This window comes from Anopheles gambiae, chromosome 2, assembly GCF_943734735.2.
Source record: "Anopheles gambiae chromosome 2, idAnoGambNW_F1_1, whole genome shotgun sequence".
Classification (NCBI taxonomy): domain Eukaryota; kingdom Metazoa; phylum Arthropoda; class Insecta; order Diptera; family Culicidae; genus Anopheles; species Anopheles gambiae.
Window position 1 is genome coordinate 43,925,552 of NC_064601.1, and position 13,215 is coordinate 43,938,766.

General features: G+C 51.7%; 1 protein-coding gene across 3 annotated transcripts in view; it reads right to left on the reverse strand.

Annotated features, from left to right (window-relative positions):
* Nucleotides 1-88: 88 nt before the first annotated feature.
* LOC1271607 (protein crumbs) overlaps nt 89-13,215 on the reverse strand; it is a 31,880-nt gene continuing 18,753 nt past the window's right edge. Inside the window, exons 3-12 of one of the 3 annotated variants that reach the window (XM_061649203.1) lie at nt 8,599-9,807; nt 8,145-8,357; nt 7,243-7,937; nt 5,026-7,166; nt 3,392-4,539; nt 3,182-3,306; nt 2,879-3,123; nt 2,637-2,808; nt 2,262-2,394; nt 1,678-1,809 (exon numbers count right to left, since the gene is read on the reverse strand). In XM_061649203.1, coding sequence (XP_061505187.1) covers nt 2,305-2,394; nt 2,637-2,808; nt 2,879-3,123; nt 3,182-3,306; nt 3,392-4,539; nt 5,026-7,166; nt 7,243-7,937; nt 8,145-8,357; nt 8,599-9,807 — 6,038 coding nt within the window. In that variant the 3' untranslated portion in view covers nt 1,678-1,809; nt 2,262-2,304. Of the gene's footprint in view, nt 1,810-2,261; nt 2,395-2,636; nt 2,809-2,878; nt 3,124-3,181; nt 3,307-3,391; nt 4,540-5,025; nt 7,167-7,242; nt 7,938-8,144; nt 8,358-8,598; nt 9,808-13,215 lie in introns of all 3 variants that reach the window. The other 2 variants (XM_061649202.1, XM_061649204.1) reach the window with 2 other exon arrangements.

Sequence of the window (13,215 nt, forward strand, 5' to 3'; positions counted from 1 at the left end):
CGCCTCACGGCAAATGTAAAACTGATCCGAAAAGTGACGTATTTCGATGGTTCTTTCTTTCGTGATAAACTCTAATACATCAACTAGATACACGGTACTCAAGTGGTATCTACTTGAGCGAACGAAATTTATTACGCACCAAGCTTACACTCCGGCATTCGATTAGTTTTACCTTACTGGCTATCGATCGTTCGTTTAAGTAACTTTTCCTCAAAACATGTTCGGCATGCTCTGAACACTGTCGTTTTATAGAATAAAATTATGCATCGCTACGGTTCTACTTTACAAAAATATTCATCCTTCGCGTTTTTTGGATGGGGTTGATTTAGCAGCTTTCCTGTTTGAACGCACGAAACCTGGTTGAGTTTAATAAAAACGAGTTGTTTGCAACTCTAGCAGCAGTTTGCTGTGTTTGGAGGAAACGCGCACAATATCCCCGTTTTGTAAAGTGTTGTCCGTCGCTTTTCTCTTCTCTCACACGGCGGACATTTGCATTCTTGGTTGCTAAAGATTCATAGTATCATATAGTAGCTTGACAGTTGTATCGCCTACAAAAACCATACGTTTTTCATTAACCATATCTGTAATGTGATTCTATCTGCACTTTTGGTCGCATAAGTATAGGGCATTAAAAGATTAACACTAACTTCACCTGCACAGACAACCTTGTCCTGAGCGTTGTTTGAGTGTGAGGAAATTGGAGCATGCTGAGTTCACCTACGTCACCGTTCGGGCATAGATCACAAAATTTTGTAGGCACATTAGATGTCTGCCAGGAATGTTTAACCCACCCCTTTGCGAATAATCCTCATACCACAGTCGAGGAATCACATCGGAACACGATAAGTGTGTGTGTGTGTCTATGATTGTCGTTGGATCTAGTAAAAATGCTTCAATCTTGTTCAACGAAGGTGTTGTAAGTGGTATAAAATGTCCCATTGCTCCCGTTTTACGCTACCTATCGCACACCCAGGGGCTGGAAAATCGAACGTTTTTCGAGATGCACCACTACTGTTGTTAGCCGAGCAGTTGATGAATATCACATTGTTATCAGCTGAGGCGTTTAAAAACCAAAAAACAGACGTTAAAAAGAATACAAGTAAAGTGAGGCAAAACCACCCCAAGTCGTGTGCAGTGGCGCGGTACCCCGGTGTGAGTGTGTGCTGATAGGACGCTTTTGTATGCCTAATTGGAAAGTTGTTACTAATTTTTGTTTTCTCAATCAACTACATCGACGCTTACGCTAACTTTTTACAATTAGAATCCCCAATTTTGGTTGGGATTCGGGCTTAAGGGTGTGTGTATTTTTCCCTAAGGTTTAGGTACCCCAATATCCTCTTTTGCGGGTTTTTGCCCAAGACCAAGAAGGAAGGACGGCAAAAGGAGAATTAATGCTAATCCTTCCTTGTCTGGCGAAAATGATAATCGTTTTTGGACGGCAATGAACAATGTTTTTAGCTTATGAAAGGAAACGGGAAGGAACGGGAAGACACAGGGGGACATGAATGAAACAAAATGGGACTACACATAATAAAAGGGACTACAATAACAGAGAACTAACCACCGAGCACCACTACCCTATATCAGTCGCTCCTCCGGCGGTGGCTTAAGCACGTTGTCCATCTCCAGTCTTGGGTTGCAGTACTCCTGGGCGCTCGGGCTGTAGGTGCCGCGGGTCGCGCGCTTATTGCGCGCCATCACCAGGAACGTACCGATCAGCGCACCGGCTATCGTTAGGATGCCGATCACGACCGGCACGACGATCAGTGCGATGTCCGCACCGGATGCTTCTTCGGCCTCTAGTGTCGCCTGTAGGGTGGAAGATGCATTTGGACACACAGGGAAACATTATTGAAATTGTTGTACCATTTGTTAACGGGGTTTTCACTACATCATGCTTCTCTCTATGTGACAGGCAGTTTGATGCAGCATGCGATGTAAATGAAATCAATCTAAAAATGATACACTGTTAAAGAGTGTGCAAAGCATCAAGGAGGGGTAACCAAATAGTAAATCAAACGTCGATCAATTAAATGCGATCTGACTAAGTGATCTACCGAGAATTAATGCGATTTTTGTAAGTCTTGTTACCAAAATAAATGCCAAATCATACATAAGACTATCACAAACGTTGTGGTTAGTTGTGTGAGAAAGTACATTCTACGCAAAAAATAAACGTTAGACGTTAGTTAGTGTTAGTGTAAAAGTAGATGAACATATAAACCGTAACGAAATAGAAAGAAAAAAACAAAACCATGTACAGAGAAAGGTTCAGTATCTCGGCCATGGTGCGAAAAGAGTTGATTAGAGTAAGAATAGAACACTCCCCACAAAGTTATGAACATAGTAGTAGACCGTATCCAGATAGCTGATCTCATTGAGACTGTTATCGGCCTAAGGGCGACGATGTACCAGAAACGAGAAAGGTGAGAAAGAAGAGAGAGATGAGAATGCGTGAGAAAAGCGATGATGTGATGTATGGGTCCGATCGAGCGAGCGATCGGAGCGATCCGATGCCGCTATCTATGCACGAAGAACCGGCTGTTTAATGAAGCAATGTATGTGTGTTAGTGTTGCCGTCCACGCACAGACCGAGTGCGGGAATAGTGTTGAAGGTGGCACATACGCTGACATACCTGTTCAGAACAGTTGACACCCGTGTAACCGCCGGTACAGTTACAGTAGTACCTTCGCTCTCTATCACAATCCTCCACGCAGATGCCTCCGTTCAGGCAGACGTTCGGGTTCACCTGGCACGGATCGGACTGGGCACAGTCCTTCCCGCACATACCTTCCTCACAGTGACATCTGCGAAAAATGGACAGTTGATTAGCACAGTCAGAGTGACATCCACATCGCGCCACTGCGCCATACCAACCTGAAGGAACCTTCCGTGTTGATGCAGTGTCCTCGGCCACCGCAACTGATCCGTTCCTGCAGACACTCGTTGATGTCGTGCTCGCAGATCTTGCCATCGAACCCGGTACCGGTACAGTTGCACCGGTACTCGTTGATGAAGTCGATACATTGACCGCCGTTCAGACAGGGCGCCGACTCACACTCGTTCAGCTCCGTTTCGCAGAACATGCCCACGTATCCGGGCAAACAGTTACAGACGGGAATCTACGGAAGAAGCAACATTGTAAAAGGCGTTTTCTTTTGCCGCGGTTTTGTGACTTACCATTGCTTCCGTGTCACACATTCCACCATTTTGGCACGGTTCCAATCGGCAGAACGGTACGTCGCACAGCGGACCCGCATATCCGGCACTGCACGTGCAGGTGAAGTTGTTGCCGGTGGTCATATCTGTTGGAGAAGACACGCAGTTAGGACGAAATTCAAAGCAACGGGTGAGCTTAACTCCCCAACACGCAGGACGGCCTTTACTCACTGTATCCATCCACGCAACGGGAACCATTGCGACACGGCAGATTCTCGCACGTCACCAGCCGGAAGACATCGCACTGCGGTCCCGCATACTCCTCCGTGCACGTGCACGTGAACCCAGCGAGCAGATCCTGGCACACGCCCCCATTGTGGCACGGGTTGGAGTCACACTCGTTGATTTCGATCTCGCACAGCTGACCCTCGTAGCCCTCCACGCACTGGCAGGCGAAGCTGGCGACGCCGTCGACGCAGGTCGCCCCGTTCGCGCAGTTCGCCGCCAGACACTCGTCGATGTTTTGCGAGCAATCGTCACTCTCGTACCCGGCCGGACACTCGCACGCGTACTGCTCGGACGGGTTGCTGCAGACGCCCCCGTTCTTGCACGACTGCTGGAAGCACAGGATGCAGCCCTGCTCCGGCTGGCTCGAGTTGAGCGTGAAGTGCCCCTCGGTCAGATTGAACGTGTCCGGGTAGATGAGCTCGTGCGGGAAGTACGGCAGCAGGAACCCGCCGACCCGCGTCTCCCCCAGGCAGCCCTTGAACGACGAGCCCTTGTCGATGCCGCCGCTCACCACGGAGTTGTTCTCGATGTGGGCCATCTCGGGCATGCCGCCCAGGTAGATCTGCTGCCGGCCGGAGAACAGATGCCGGAACGCGAAGTAGTCAATGTCGGCGGTAAGGCTCGGCTGCGGATCGATCGCCGTCTCCCAGCCCTTCCAGCCCGCCTCCAGCTTGCCGCCCTGGCTGACCTTCACCAGCAGCGTGTGCCAGTCGTAGCTATCGTCCTCGCCGGCCAGCTCCCGCTCGAACCGGTGCGTCTCGGGCAGGTCGCCCGACAGCAGCCACGAGATCGTTACCAGCTGGCGGATGGTCGAGATCTCGAAGTACATATCGCCATCGTGCACGTACAGCAGCGTGCCGCCGAACTTGGTGCGGTAGGAAATTTCGATCGTGTCCATGCTGATGTCCTTCCGGTCTTTGTCGTTGAACGAGAAGACCAGCGGCTCCTTGTCGTCGTGGAACGTCATGTTGGAGATGCACTCGTAGCCGGCGTCCAGGTTTTGGCAGGTCGCATTCATCGGACACTTTTGCAGCTCGCAGAACTGAATGTCCTGGCAGTACTTGCCCTTGTAGCCTCGCGGGCAGGTACAGCTGGAAAGAGGAAAGGTGAATCATGAGTACGGTAAGAATGAGTGATGTCTGTGGTACTGCCGACTACTACTTTCTACAGTTCTCTGTACAGATCTGAACATGAAGTTAATGGAACTAGCGAGAAACATCGATCGGGAAGTGTCCCAAGGGGGTCGTCGATTTACCTAGCCACCGATAGCTTGTTCCAGAACTTTTTCATTTCCGCTAACGTGTCCACAAAGCTTAACCACTTGCACTGACTGTTCTGGCAGTCGAGCGAAAAGGAAGCGTGTGCCGTAAGCATGTTAATGTAAGGTCATGTAGAAAGAAATTATAGTTCCTGATTAATACGTGTGCATTGGGCGATCGTGTATGACACTGATTTGTTTACACTTTCGGTTAAGTAAACTAGCAAAAATACATTCCAAATACTCCATAGTCCATACGAGTCATTTCCAGCGAATGTTAGCTACTCTACACGTGAATCAAATGAAGCCATTCACTTACATGAAATCATTCCACGTGTTTTCGCAGTACGCATCGTGATAGCACGGTTGGCTGCGGCACAGGTCGTCCGACACGATACCCTCCAGCACGGAGGTGCGATCGATCGTGACCTGTCCGAAGGGGGCGGGCAGCTCCAGCCCCTCCGTTTCGTTGCCGAGCGGGTACAGCTCGACGATCATGGCGTGCGACCCGTTCGACACCTGCACGTCCTGTATGATGCCCTTGAAGTACTGCTTCTCCGAGTCGTCCTTGTACAGGCTGTTGATCGTGTCGGCGTTCGGCGGTGGCCCACCCAAATACAGGACCTGCGCGTTCAGCTGCCCGGACGTGGACAGCGTCTTGCGGAAGTACTCCGTGCCGTTCAGCTTCACCTGGATCAGGGTCGAGTTGCGGATCACCTCGATCAGGTGCAGATACCCATTGTCCAGCTTGTTGCCACCGACCGTGTAGCCTTCCGGCGTGTCGTTGAAGATCATGCGCACCAGCAGCTCGCCCTTGGACAGGAAGGCGGCGACGTACGAATCGTCGCTCGGCGACTGGTTGGCGTTGGCGTTCTGATTGTCCGGATCGGACCCAAGGTAGAACACCTGGCCGGAGGGTTTGCGCGTCCGGATGAACATGGAAATGTCCAGCACGGAGCGGATCGCTCGGCGGGCCACATCGCTCACCGTCACCTTCACCGCGGAGTTGGTCGTGTTTTCGTGCCCGAACGTCGCCGCGGTAATGTTGTACTTGCACGTGTGCCCCAGATGCGGCCGCTGGCAGCTGCACGAGAACGTGTGCCACAGATCGGTACAGTGGCCGTTCGAGTGGCACGGGTTCGGCTCGCACTGCGGCGTCCGGGGGCAGCCCGTGTCGATGTTGTGTAGGGTGGTGAACTCCTGCTCCTGGCCCGGTAGCACCCACTGCCCGTTGATGACGACGTCCTCCATGCAGCCGACGAAGCTCGACACGGCGCGGGCAATGTGTTTGAGGTAGGGCTGCGCCAGCGACGGGATCGTGCCGCCGAGGTACGTGATCGGGAAGGACGTGTTGCTACCGTTCGTGCCTTCGTACGAGTTGATCGGGTAGATCGTTTGCTCGTCGTTCGCGGACAGCACGAGATGGGAGGAGTTGATCGCCACGAACACCTTCTGCCATTTGCTGTTGTTCAGCTCCGATCCGATGAACACCCCGTCCCAACGGTTGAGCAGCGCGGAGTGCAGATTCAGCCGGCCATTGTTCAGCACCAGAATGTACGAGGTAGCGCCATTGCCGAACGCGAGTATACCGTTCGGCAGGGTGGTCTTAAACCGCAGCTGTATGTCGTAGCCCTCGTCCCGGGTCGTGTTGACCACGAGCAGGCTGCTCGCCACCAGCGACATGGTCGTCACCGTGTCACACGTCTTGCCCTGGAAGCCCTGGTGGCAGGAGCAGTTGAACTTGTGCTGCGTTTCGTTCTCCAGGTAGGGTACGCAGGTGCCACCGTTCAGGCACGGCTCGTTAACGCACCCCGTCAGCTGCACCGAGCAGTTCTTGCCGCCCCACAGCCCGTCGCAGTCGCAGATGTAGTTGTTGCGGCCATCCATGCACGTGCCGTGCACGCACGGCCGGTACTTGAGACACTCGTCAATGTCCGTCTCGCAGTGCGACCCTTCGAAGCCCGGGTCGCACTCGCACGTATAGTTGCCGACCCCGTCCACGCACGCGCCGTTCTTGCACGGATTGCTCTCGCACTCGTTGATGTTCGTCTCGCAGTTCGTGCCCATCGTGCCGGGCACGCAGATACACTCGTAGCCGGCCGCGATCGCGTACGAAAACGGCTGCGCAAAGTGCACCGGCAGTCCCTTGGCACCGGCAAGCGCCGGCGGCTGGTACAGGCTGTAGTTGGAGCGCTGCAGGCACGTGCCACCGTACAGACAGGGCACGCTTTCGCACTCATCGATGTCCTCCTCGCAGTTCTTGCCGGTGTACCCCGGGAAGCAGTTGCACTGGTAGTCGTTGATCTTGTCCACACATTCGGCCCCGTTCGTGCACGGGTTCGATTCACACTCGTTGATGTTCGTCTGGCAGTAGATGCCCGAGTAGCCGGTCGCGTTACAGTCGCACTGGAAGCCACCCAGCTGGTCGATACACCGTCCTCCATTTTGACATGGTTGACTCTGTAAAGGAGACACGAGGTTTCGGTTAGAATGATCCGCTCAGCTTGTACTGTTTAATACCCCATATTTTGCTTACCTCACAGTCGTCAATGTCGATCTCACACAGCCGACCGGTCATGCCCGGCACGCACATGCACGTAAAGTTCGCCACCTGATCGACACAGCTCGAACCCTTCGAGCACGGGTTGCTCTCACACTCATCAATGTCCACGCTGCAATCCTTGCCCGTGTAGCCCGCCGGGCAGATGCACTCGTAATCGTTCTGCTTGTTCTGACACTCGGCGTTGTTCTTGCACGGATGGCTCAGGCACTCGTCCACGTCCAGATCGCAGTTGAGGCCGGTGTAGCCGGGCGTACAGAAGCACCGGAACGAACCGGGCGTATTCTGGCAGATGCCGTTGCCGCAGATACCGTCCTTCTTGCACTCGTCGATGTCGTTCTCGCACCGCTTGCCCTCAAACCCGGACGTGCATTTGCAGGCGTATCCCTGGCCCTGCAGATAGCACGACCCGTTGTGCAGGCAGGGCGACGAAGCGCACGGATTGTCACAGTTCATGTTGTCCGGGCACTGGCACTTGCCGCCGATGCACCGGTACGGTTCGGCACAGTTAGCCGGACTGCAAAGCCCGTTGCCGACGGGCTGCTCACAGCGCGCCCCATCGTACCCGGGTGGGCAAAGGCAGGCCGAACCGTTCGGTGTGCAGCTGCCCCCGTTCAGACAGTTGCATTCGTCGGAGTACGGGAGTGCGATCGGAGATTCGCAGCGCGTTCCTGGCGTTGAAGGAAGAGTGTGTATTAGCATGCGGGGTTGCTGTAGGTGAAAGTAATTCTTCAATATTGCTACCAAGTATCCTCTGGTAGCAAAATTGTCGATTGCTTCCACAGTTACTATCTAAGAGGTGCAAACAGTGCGTGCCGGTGTGCACTAGACACTAAGCTACTAAAATTTTTGTGGTAATTTGCGTAACATAAGCCAACCTGTGTATCCGCTAGCACAAAGACAGGTAAAATTTTGAGCGAAGCCGGCGGGTCCCGGGGCCGGGACGCAGCTGGCACCGTTGTAGCAATAGCTAGCGCATGCATTAGTGAGGGCCTGAGATTTCTGTGCACTTGTGCCGGCGGCATTGACGTTGGTCGCGATCGTGGCGGTGGCGGCGGCAGTGACCTGCTCTACGCAAAGCCCTACCATGCCTACAGCGAAGTGGAGCCGAATGGTCGAAAAAGGGGAAAGTAAAACGGAGTAGCCAATATGGGTGGAATACAGAGAGAGAGAGAGAGAGAGGGAGAAAGAGAGAGAGAAAGGGTGTGTTTTGTAGATAAATTTTGAATTTTGAAGTGCTTATCAAGCTACTCTACGGTTGATGTACTAGTTGAGGCTACTGCCCGGTGTTCGGTGATCAATGATTGTCCGAATGAGATCGATTTGCCCTACCTGTAGTTCCCGGTTTGCAGACGCACCGTCCCGCGATACACTCCGAGTCCGGTGGACACTGGCCACAGCCTGGTTCCAGCTCGCAGAGCGCTCCATTGTAGCCAGGGATGCAGCGACACTCGAATCCTTCCCGCGTATCGATGCAGGTGCCTCCATTCTGACACGGTTGCGATTTGCACTCGTTCACGCTCATCTGACACTTGGGCCCGGTAAAGCCGGACGGACAGTCGCACAGGAACGACCCGTACGTGTCGAAGCAGGTGCCACCGTTCTGGCACGGGTTTGCTAGACACTCGTCGATGTTGTTCTGGCACAGGGTGCCACCATAGCCCGTCCCCTTGCAGTCACAGGTGAACGCATCCACGCCGTCGATGCAGCGGCCCCCGTTAAGGCACACGTTTGGCTTGCAGTCGTCCCAGTTGATCTCGCACCTCATCCCAATGAATCCCTTCAGACACTCACACTCGACAGTGTTCGTACCGGGCGCGACCCGACACGTCCCATTGTTGGCGCACGGGTTCTTCTCGCACAGCGGATGTACGCTCAGCTCCGTGTCGCACACCGCACCCGTGTAGCCCGGCGCACACGTGCAACGATATTCGCCCTTGCTGTCCTCCAGGCAGGTCCCTCCGTGCTGGCACGGGTACGACAAGCAGGGCGGTCCCATGTCGATCTCACAGTTTTTGCCCTTAAACCGCGCAGTGCAGTGACACTCGTACGAGTCCGATCGCGAGATGCACGTCCCATGCTGCATGCACGGATCGTGCGAACAGTAGTCGACCGGGACGCCCTCCAGCACGTCGTGGTCCGAGCAGGGTCCGGCCGCGAGCGGACACGGTCCAAACACGACCGCTTCCGCGTTCATCGCGCTCGAGTTGAACACCAGGCCCGGGCCGTGCAGCAGGCAGCCCGAGTACTGCTTGCCGAGGATCAGGACGGCCGCCTCGTTCTTGATCTCCTGGTCGTGTATTAGCTGCGCGTTGTAGCTCTGGTTCGCGATCGGGGTCGACTGCTTGTCGATCACGCAGTACAGCGTGCCGGCCTGGTAGATGAGCTCGAGCGTGTGCCACCGGTTGTCCAGCAGGCGGCCGGTCACGCGGGCCTCGATCGGTTGCTGGGCCGGCGTCGACAGCACGATCGATACCCAGTCGGGCAGGACGGACACCAGTAGGGCGTGACCTGAATAGCGCTGGGAGAGAATTTCTCCACCTGCAGGAAGGAAACGAACAGAAGCGGAGAGTTTATTGGAGGTGGGTGATTGTGGTACGAGTGTCTAGGAGGTCTGTGATAGGTTAGAAAAAGGAGATGCACATCGTGGAGGAGGAAGCATGGTACGAGCTGGGGTATGGCGTGGGCGATGGCATTGTATGGAAATTGGGTAGAGAGAAAAAGAAAACGCTCTTCAATGCCTGGGTTGACCCAGTAAGGAACGGTTATAGCTTTGAAGGAAGAATAGATTAGACCCTTTGGCAAACAATCCCAAAACTTCGATCGTTACGGCACGGTAGCTTTCGCCATAGAGCACATTGTTTTGGCAGATGAAATAGTCATAGACACACCGTGTTTGAATAGTAGGCTACGGGCTAGAGCGCCATCCGCATGAAACTGGATCACGCGATGAGAATCGTTGCCGGTTGTGTGCTGCTCCAGTGAACGTTGTCCTCGTTGCATTTGCGCGAACGGCAAAGGTTGCTACGAGCTCCGGATCTCAGCAGCGGAGATCGTGAAAGTAACGCACTCGGAACCCCTGATTGATCAGAAATGTAGTTAACCTCGGAGGCAGCGTCATTTATAGCACGTTGTGATAAACATCTGACGCGGGTGATGCGATTTGCATAGGAAAGCAGTAAAACATGGTATACATTTTTATGGCTTATGGCTTACAGCTCAAGATCCTTACCTAAATGGCAATTTAAGTAAGACAACAAACACGAGTTCAGCAATGTGTTGTTTGATGGAACGTTCAAGAACGTTATTTGCGTTTTTAGTTGTTATTTGGGTCTCTATCGGACCAAAAACGTCAGGTATGTGGCTAGATACAAGACAATGGCCCCATTTTGTTTGCATCATAAACTGGAGAGTTAAGTGCTGATCCGTTTTGAACCAATGGTCTTTGCGGATTGCGGATCTTTGAGGTTGCTTATGCTCTACTCATTAGCTGAACGACTGTACTTGTGGTGTTATTACACAAATGATCATTTCAGTCCCAATTCTGGTCCACTCGCATCGAATTACGTGAGTCTTAAGCTTTGTGAATGATTTGACCAGGAAGCAATTAGTTCATCCCGTGTGGTTTGTGACCCAGTTTGGCGCGACACACCTAATTTGTCACCCACGATGAATGGCTGCCGTCCGGAAAAAGGAACTACGCCACACTGGGGGCAGAGCATGTGTGTACATTGAATGAAGCTGAACGAAAAATGCACCCAACACGAAGCATGAACATGAAAAAAAACCCCAACAAAACCAAAACTCATTTTCCCCAAGTACAGCAAAACATGTGCGAGCGGCTGCGCATGGTCAGCGTTTGTCGGTTTCCGGCCGTTGTCACTCGCGCGTTGTTTGTCCGTGGCTTTAATGAACCGTTTTAAGCACCACTCGGTCACATACACGGTGAACGGGAACGATGGTTAGCGGGAGAGAAGGAGAGGATTGAAAAAAAAAACAAACGACTAGAGCAGCCCCCCCCCCCCCGTCTAACGGAAGGGAAGCCGCAAAACGCACCGAAATGCGCTACGTCACGGCTTTCTTAGCGCTCGCTCTCTAAACTGTCACATCGTTCAGAATTGCACCAGGGGGTCGGTGTTTACAGCACGCAACACAGGAAGGAGTTGTTTCCTTTCCACTAACGGAGCTTCGAAAAAACAAAACAAGTGCCCGGTGTGTGTTGAAGTGGTCACACATTTCTCCCTGACGCCAGGTTAGGAGGGCAAAATCTGGAACTGGAACTGCTGGCGGAGCTATAAAGAATATCCACACACACGTCGGGATTGCAAACACGGGAACAGGGTTAATGGGCGATGTGACCGGAACGGGAAACTCTGTCAGCAGTGTGTGCGCTTGCGAGAAGGGACGAGATCAGCTTCAAGCAGCTCCAGTTCACACCATCGCAGCCCGAAAGGGAATGTTTCGAAATTTGCTTTGCGCGTGACACTCGACAAGCGCCTACTTCCTATTTTGCCTTTCCGTGTGGCCTATTTTGGGGCCTAACCGGCAAGAAGGGTTGGCCAACTACAGCGGAAAGGTGCTGACGCAAAAAAAAAAAAACGCCGGAGACCAAAAATCCGGTTTTCGTTCCGCAAGCAAATGCAGCCGAAATAGGCGTTCGAAATACCGTGGCCGATCGTGTAGGTTTGCGGCATGCCGATAGTGAGTCAACAAATGAGTCGAGCAACGCAGCTGCGCATGTCTGGGCTAGCATGCGAGCTAACTCCTGCATGGGTTGTTTGAGCTTGCAAGAATTAAATACAAGCCCAAAAAAATGGGCACAATGCAGTTGGTTTGCTTTGTATGTGCATACTTGGCACATGCGCTATTGAAGGTGGTACTAATTTCGTACATTTGCAACATTGGCACAACAGAACATTCATGTATGCGAGTATGGCGCAACGTAAACCACCACCGTTTGGATGCAGTTGGTGCAGCTTTGGTGGTTGCATGCAGACCCGACGAACCGTTAGTGTGGCCGTGTGCCATAAACGACGATGACGATGCATGACCCAACTTGGTGTGTAATTTTGTTAGGGATGTGCTGTGAATCGTTTTCAGTATGGGAAAATGAAGTTTTGGGAGGTATGATTAGTACGAGCGGGAATGGGAATTAATACTGCTTTAATAGTGTGTGTTGAATATGTCGGTCGTTTGTGGAATAGCTTTAGATACCTTTGTTTAATGGTTTTTACCTAGATTTTCTCTCGATCCATATTCATGATCACTCCAAATGTTGTTCAAAGATCAATTTATCAAATTTCCAGAAGTCATAAAAAGGTAAATCCTGCACGGTGGGTTTAGATTTGTTTTCGTTTGATTATCTCAATGCATTATAATAACGTATAAATATAGTGCATAATGAGGAAATGATGGTTTGCCTACCTCAAAATCATGAAGATTTTAACGAACAGCAGTAGCGACTTATTTTATGCCACTCTGTTTATTGATGAGGTAATACTATTATATCAAATCACTTAGATGGTTTACTTCAGTTTTTTTATTGCTTATGCACCAAAAAAAGATCCTTTTCATCATCATCATTTGATTGGCTTTTTTAATTAATTCACTTCGTCTGCCAGGTACTGTGTATTAGTACCTAATGTAAACTATGTTTGCGGCGATCCTGCTTTTAAATAGATTTTTTTAGTAATCTCATGTTCTATTTGATGCAACCGCTAGTGTATGTAGTGGACGGTGCCATCAATACAACAGTATTAATTACAACCGCATCTTCAGGTACACAGATTGCAACTAATTAATATCCATAAACATGCACTTGTAAGCAAAAGTATCCAAATGCAAGAGAACACACCGTTCAATACACAGCATCTCTCCCGTCACACTAGGGTAAATTTGAATTAGCCTTATCGTTTCCATGTTAGCCTGTTACTTTCTTGCATGGTTGCA